General features: G+C 33.0%; 1 protein-coding gene across 1 annotated transcript; it reads right to left on the bottom strand.

Annotated features, from left to right (window-relative positions):
- Positions 1 to 4,091: 4,091 nt before the first annotated feature.
- Positions 4,092 to 5,246, bottom strand: LOC130734165 (uncharacterized). The gene is made up of 2 exons (XM_057586491.1): positions 4,935 to 5,246; positions 4,092 to 4,715 (listed from the first exon to the last, which is right to left on the bottom strand). The coding sequence occupies exons 1-2, from the start codon at positions 5,048 to 5,050 to the stop codon at positions 4,247 to 4,249; spliced, it is 585 nt and encodes a 194-aa protein (XP_057442474.1). The 5' UTR covers positions 5,051 to 5,246; the 3' UTR covers positions 4,092 to 4,246.
- Positions 5,247 to 7,878: the final 2,632 nt, after the last annotated feature.

Raw genomic sequence — 7,878 nt, 5'->3', positions numbered from 1 at the left:
GTCCTTTTTATAAGAAAAACTTGGACAAAATCACACAAACCAAGGAAACTAATATTTTTTATAAAATTAACTACTATACTTAATTCCAATGATGTTTTTTCATTTTTACAAGAACAATCATGCTAATTACCATAAATGTTGATCATACCTATTGGGTGCTTGCAATTTTCCTCCATATTTTTGTATTGGGAATAAGTCCCTTTGCATTGGTATTGATTATTTGACTTAATTTTATAAGAGTGTTTCTTATAAAAAAGACCAAGAAAAATCTCCAAAGTGTTTCTTATAAAAAGGATCGGAGGGAATATTAGTAACACCACATATATCTCAATGTTACCTTATAATTATGGACGGAGGGAGTATAAAATTTGGCTAAAACACCCTTATTTAAAGTTGAGTTTTATTAAAGAGAGAGAGTGATGGTCATTGGTTAAGTGGTATGTAAGACTTGTAATTGATGACAATTGGAGTTGATAGGTGAGAGATACAATATTAAATTATAGTATATATAGAAGAAAATGTGATAAAATAGTCTTGAAATTCTAAAATAACCACCATTTTAAAAAATATGTGAAAAGTTAAAACAACAAACATTTTAAACCGGAGGATTAGTATTCTAGAGGTATACGAGTAAAATACTTTTTACTTCCCAAGAATATAACTCTAAAATTGAAGATAACCTCAACAATATACAATACCGTCCACTAATTTATATGCAATCAGTATCCCTTTTGGCCTTTATAACATTCTCGATACATAAAAGTCTTCTTGAGCAGCGCCAAAGAATGATGCTATTGCACACAAAAAAAAAAGAATGATGCTTTATCCACAATAATTATTTATTCACACCTCAAAATGAGGTGGAATGAGATGGAGGAAGAGAGAGATAGGAAGAAAAGAAAAAGTAAGAGTGAGAAAGTATAAGATGTGATAGATGATAAGAGGAAAGAGATAGAAATAAAAATAGGTGAAAATTAAGTGTATAAAAAAAGAGGTGTGTATATATCATTACCCCTTTATCCACGCCCTTCAATTAGGGGCCCTTAATTAACAAGTAAACCTGTGCCGATTTATATTTTCAACGCTCCAAGTTGCAAGATAAAGTTAATTAGGATAACAACCTATTTAATGCAAAGATTTATTAGTCAGTAGCATCTGCAATACATACACACACAAGTTCAAAAAATAAAAACATTCACACACAAAGGAAGGTAGTCATTACACATGAGCTGTTTAAGAGTGAGATAAGAACGTCTTCAATGTTAGGTTCTTAGTTTTTACTGTACTCCCTCCGTTCCAGAAAGTTTGTTGCTTTGCACCATTTTTCAATATCCCAAAATGTTTGTTGTTTTAGAAAACCAATGCATTTTTTACTAATTTTTTCCACCTCTACCCTCATTTAATACATTTTCAATTACTTATCACCTTTCATATTAACCAACCACAACTCTTCTCTATTAATTACATTATTCTCTATCTTAATAGTTGCACATCATACTAGTAAAATTAAATAAGGGTAATCTAGTTAAATTATGCTATCAATAATTGTTTTCTTACTCTTTGTGTCACAACCTCAAACTACAAACTTTCTGGAACGGAGGGAATAGTTTTTAGCACTATTCATGTGGATTCGTATTGCACCATGTGCTTAAACAACTTTTTGGAGATTTTGCTCCAACCATGCATGAGTTCTTATAGCATCTCCAATGTAAGGTTCTTAGTTCTTATTTTTTAGTTAAGAATTAAGAACTAAGTTCTTAACCACTTGAGAGGATGACGTGGAGTTCTTAGTTCTTAAAAATAAGAACTAGGTTCTTATATCAGAAGTTTTACTTTTTGAGTTCTTAGCATAAAAAAATAATTTTTTTATCTCTCATTCATTTAATTTAAGTATTGAATTATCATTTAAATTTAAATCAAAATTATATGAAAATAATTTTTTTTTGATGAAATGAAAATAAAAAATATTAATATAATGGTATTGTGAGACCGGATGAATTGTGCTAAGACCTAAGAATTCATGGTTGGAGCAAAATTTGCACAGAGTTGCTGAAGCACATATAGCAGTACGGGATCACATAAATAGTGTTAAGAACTAAGAACTAACATTAGAGATGCTCTTAGTTCTTAGCACTATTCATCTAGTCCCAGCATACCACATATTTATTTTTTTTTATTTTCATAAAGCAATAAGACAAAACTCATAAAGTAATAAAATAATTTGAATGAGAGAAAAAAAATGTATTTTAATGCTAAAAACTCAAAAAACAAAGTTGCTTATATAAGAACTAGTTCTTATTTTTAAGAATTAAGAACTCAACGTCAGTCATCTTCAATGCTTAAAAATTTCATTTTTAGTTATTAACTTAATAACTCACCATTAAAAACTATTATTGGATATACTCAAAAAGAAAAGTGCTTGACTTGTGTGATATATATGGCATCAGGTTTCCACTGTGCATATTACAAATCAACTTATTCCAATGAATAGTTTCCTCTAAATTAGGCATTAAATCAAATCATCTTTGCAATATTTTCCTAGGAATCTATGGCCGTGAGCAATCCAAATTCAAAAAAGCAAGAAATTATTCTCGTGAAAAGCAAATTGGCTTCCACTACCACTACCACCAAGGATTGCTAGTATCTTGCAAGGACTGGTGGAAAATTAACATTGACGCAATTAGCATTTGAATTCCCTGTCTTTGGTTTATGTATGCTTCTTGTTTGGTTTTATGTACCTGGAGACGCAAATGAGATTTCACGTATCGGTATTTATAAAGAAATTATTATTTATCACGTTAAATTTTGCGTCATGTTATTAAATTTAACGTCACGTTAACTTCTACGTAGATGTTGATTTTAACATGAAGTGGAAAAACATAATTTTACCATATCCAGTTGAAATTCAAAAATACACAAAATTGATTCTCCAAGTCTCCCTTTAAAGCGTGTCCACCGGTATTGCCTAGAAACTTCTAGCAAACTTGCAAGACTTTTTGACATGAAAGAATGGGTTTCTTTCATTACTCACTTAAGACTTGAGAATCTTGTTCCCTTTCTTTGAGCTCAAATCTCATTCACATTAGAACGATATAAAAAAAACTAATAAAATAGTAAAAAATAAGAGGGTATATGACTCTTGGTTACAATGAAGGTGCATGATTGTAAGTGTAATTCTAGAACACTCATACACATTCTTTTGCATTAACTCACATTCAATATTAATCACATCTAGTACTAAATATGAGATAAATCGTGTTATTAGAGCATTATTTTTTTGGTAGTTATGATATTAGAGAATTATTCCACAAAGCTCATTGAGTATTCCATTGAAAATCTATATCAGTTACGATTAGTACCACAAATTGACCGTTGGCACGTAACTCACGATAAAGTGAGCATAACATGTATATTAAGGACTGCTTGCAATAAGAGTTAATTATTAGAGTTTTGAAGTTTAAACTCAACCTCAAAAACTAGTTTAAAAATGAGACTTGATTTATCCATTATAAGAATTATTCTGGGTCATATTTATATTTATAGTTAATGTAAGACTTTTAACTTAGTTTCTCCCGCTTAACATCTAAAGCGTAAAATTTGTAATAGACATCACCATATTAGGAATTGAGATTTCATTACCTCAAAAACTAGTTTCAATGTGAGGTTTGTTTTATCCTTAATAATTACTATCGTGGTAATATCTACAGTAATGTGAGACTTTAAACACTTTTCGTCGCATTAGCGTATATTTATAAGTTAATTTGATAAATTTGTTAAAATAACATGAAAATATATCTATAAGAGTGTAAACTCTTATTCTTAAATTTAATCGATGAGATTATGAAAATAAATAAGTTAAAACTCTTCTAATCATGATCTAAATTCTAAAGGAAAATACTAAAAATTACTTTACGAGACTTAAGAAGTGACAGTTACCCACTAACATAGTTAAATTTGTCATGTAAGCATTCCTGCATTTCTTGCAACACTCTTCCTAGAGTAGTATATATTGTTCCTGAATCCTAAATTTGCAACCAAAGTAGAATGGCATTCAAGGAGAAACGGAAAAAGAGATAAAAACCCGCCAGTAATTCAGGCTAAACAGTTTCAACTCGTTCATTCATTCACCACGTTGTTCTGTACATTGTATCCGGACAAAACTATGAAGAGTAAGGAAAAAGAAAGCCAAAAAACAAGACCCTTTCCCTTTCCATTTTTCTATATTCATTCATCTCTTAAAAATATCTCAACTTGAAACTTCATCCAAAAGCTTGTACCTTCTAACCTTATTCTTGAAAACCGGTTTAGCAGCACCGCCTCCGCCGCCGCCGTGACCGCCACTACTTCTGTTCATGATGTCTTCTGACCTTGTCCTCCTCAGCCTCTCCTCCAATTCACCGTTGGTGATGATCCTCTTGCGGGTCGAAACCGTAACCGATGTGGACCTAGATGGTGGTGATGATGATCCAGCCTCAGGTGGAGACTTGGGCTTCTTATTAATCAGTTTCTGAAGCCCTTTCTTAACTCCAATATTCTGATGAGAACTGTTAATAATCCTGATTTTCTTGTTCTTATTGCTCTCATCTTCGGTGGTTCGGTTGTAATTCCTATAAGTAGATGAAGAATTTGATGAGTTTGGTGACCCTTGGTTCTGGCTCAAACACCAGTTGCAGGTTCTAAGAGACTCATCTTTTGGGTAGAGATTACTGCAGTACCTGCAAAATTGAAGGAAATTAATTGGCAATTAACACAACCCAAAAACATATTAGTGCATGTTTGGATATGCGACGAAAACTATGGTGAAATCAAAATTGTTGTGAATAGTTCTAAAAGCAAATGAAAACTGCTTCTGTGCACTGTGATTTTAGCTCTGATGAAAGGATCATAGAAGAGAAAAAAGGGGAGCTTTTGGGTATTCTTTTAATGTTTGTTACCTGTGTTGAGATCTGAATTGACAGACTCTGCATTGAAAAAGCTGGTCAGAGAAGCCAAGATCCCCACACATGCAACACTCTGTGTTGGGTTGTTCAGTTCCTTTGTTGCTTGTCATGTTTTGCTGTATGTGCTGTTTCTCATTGAGAGAGAGAGAGAGAATGGTTTGTGTTGATATATAATTGAGTTGATGATGATGATGAATAATAAAAACTATAAGCCAATGGCCACATAAAAAGAGGAGGAGGAGAGACCCACAAATGACAAAACCAAGTTTTCTTGATCCATATAAATAAAAAGGTGGACTTGAGTTTCCGTGTCACCGTGTTTCTCAAGTTTGTTGGGTATATAAATACACGATTTTGGGGTTGCTATGTGGGGGAGGGAAATCAATTTAATAATGGAGAGGGATAGGGACATTTTGTTTAAATTTTATCTCACTTTCTCTTTTTTTCTATCTTATTTTTACTTCTCTATTTCATAAAAGTCGTTGTTTAAGGCTGTGGCACAAAAAGTAGGGTTGGCCCAACACTAAACGAGACCTAAAACAAATTTTAAAAGTGAGGCTTTTTTACATAAAAAAATATTTATTTCTTAAATTTTTTGGGCCTTTTTTACTTAGTAAAAAAAAGTTTTAATGTCTTTTTGTACTTGGTAAAATAAAATAAAAAAAATTGGAGGCCTAAAGCCCTTGCTTGGATAAAGAAGAAAACAGTCGATAAAGAAGTATACTGTTGTGGTTGTTTATGGATGAAAAAAATTAAAACACCTTAATTCAGTTTTACTAGGACTATGTGCAGAGACGGATCCAAGTGGAGGAGTATGAGGGCAAGTGCCCTCACTTAAATATGGAAGAATACATTAGAAAAAAATTTGAGTAGTAAAAGTATGTGGTTTTTTATGATTCCTTTGATAAAAATTGCTCTCACTTATATTTCACATTGCTAAATGTTCTCACTTGTGTTCCACATTATTAAGTGTCATCACTTGAGTAGTAAAAATATGTGGTTTTTTATGATTCCTTTGATAAAAATTGCTCTCACTTATATTTCACATTGCTAAATGCTCTCACTTGTGTTCCACATTATTAAGTGTCATCACTTGAGTAGTAAAAGTATGTGGTTTTTATGGTCCATTTGGTAAAAAATGTCTTCACTTGTGTCTCTTTTGATAAAAAATGTTCTCATTTCTAATAAAATATGTTAATTTTTTTATTACGAATTTATATGTATATATTGCCCTCACTACATAAAATTTCTGGATCCGTCACTGACTATGTGCAATTATAAATTCTACCTTGGATAAAGAAGAATGCAGTTGATAAAGAAGTGTACTGTTGTAGTTGGTTATGGATGAAAAAAAATATATTGGTTACATAAAACAATAAACATTTTAGAAAGAAAAAAAATGAATATAGTCTAAAACAACAATCTCTGTGAAATAGATGGAGTATGAACAAATTCTTTTATCCTTTTTTGGTGTTTGATTTTATGTTCTACAAATCAAATTGTATTATATATAAGCAAGAATTTGGCAATTATAACTTTACATAAGTGGTTGAATAATTACAACGCTATAAACAAACAACAAACTGAAAATGAGTCACTTAACATAAAAGACTCTAACTCCTAAAATGGAATATCTGGCACCTAGACAGGTAGAGGAAGAGAGAGAAGGCTCCATACTGTGCAATGCAATTTGTCACACCATTGCACTCATGAGGGATCCGACGAAGAGACATTAACCAATCATTCGCCAACATATCAGTAATCTCTTTCACAGTCGAAAAGAGATAGGACTATCCGCGTCTTCCAAAGAAACTAACAGGTACTCGCAGTCCAAAGCATCAGCCACAAGAGGATTACCCCCCCCCCCCCCTCTCTCAAACACTGCAAAACCCACCATCTATTACCCATTCGCATCTCGGATTAGGCCACAAGCACCATACAATTCTCTTGCTCAAAGAAGTTGCCACTAACATTCAACTTGACATACTCCGCCATTAGTGGCTCCCAACGAATACACAACACACACACACACATTCTCTCTCGCTCTCTCTCTCTCTCTCTCTCCCTCCCTCCCTCCCTCACTCATCGTGAATTTACCATGATCATGATCATGTCAAGTTTGCCTTCACGCGCCATTGACCAACCAATGTTTCTCTTCAAACACCATATGGTTCCTCCACTTCCAATTTCCATACAAACCAGTGAGAAACTTCAAACTATTTCTCCCTTTACCTGATCCAAAATTCATCCCACTATATCATTATTTCAAAAATTCCTCCAATGAAACGCTCCCAACTTCATCCATAGCTCTCATGAATTAGAGCACTCATGAAGGTAGTGGAGCGCATCCTCCACTGGGGCAGAGCACGGTTGCTTAAAAACTCTAACCAATTGTTTAAAACATAGTGTTAAACTACTACATCAATTCATTTAATTATTTTCATAAAAAAATGCGGTTAAAATTGAAGTATCAATAAATATTTTCCTTATTTTTCTAAGCTAGCCAGCCTTTAGAAAAGAATTAATAGAATTATTAATTGATTGATTTGTATATAGGTCCAAGTAATTGATTGATTTATGTATAGGTCCAATTTTCCCCATTATATTCCAAAGGATGGGTCGTGGTCATGGTTTCTTAGCCTCTCCTGGCTTAATCATAGGCCCCGAAAGTGAATGGTAGACGAGGATTTCTAATATACCAAAACGAGACAATGGCTAGGCCAAAAAGGCAAGGAGGAATTTAGAGGGAACCTAGGCCACCACACTTTCTGGTTCCACATTGAGAGAACTATAATCCCTCTTCCTTTGTCCCACCGCACGGTCAATAATTAGATTAATGTTTTGTTTGTTAGGGAAAATTTAGAAGATAAAGAAATTAATTCAGTGGCACGACAAGCCACATGCACACTTTGCAGGACTTAGTAGAATTGAGAGCTAA

Source organism: Lotus japonicus, chromosome 1 (genome assembly GCF_012489685.1).
Source record: "Lotus japonicus ecotype B-129 chromosome 1, LjGifu_v1.2".
NCBI lineage: Eukaryota > Viridiplantae > Streptophyta > Magnoliopsida > Fabales > Fabaceae > Lotus > Lotus japonicus.
This window is presented reverse-complemented; position numbering and strand designations above follow the sequence as displayed.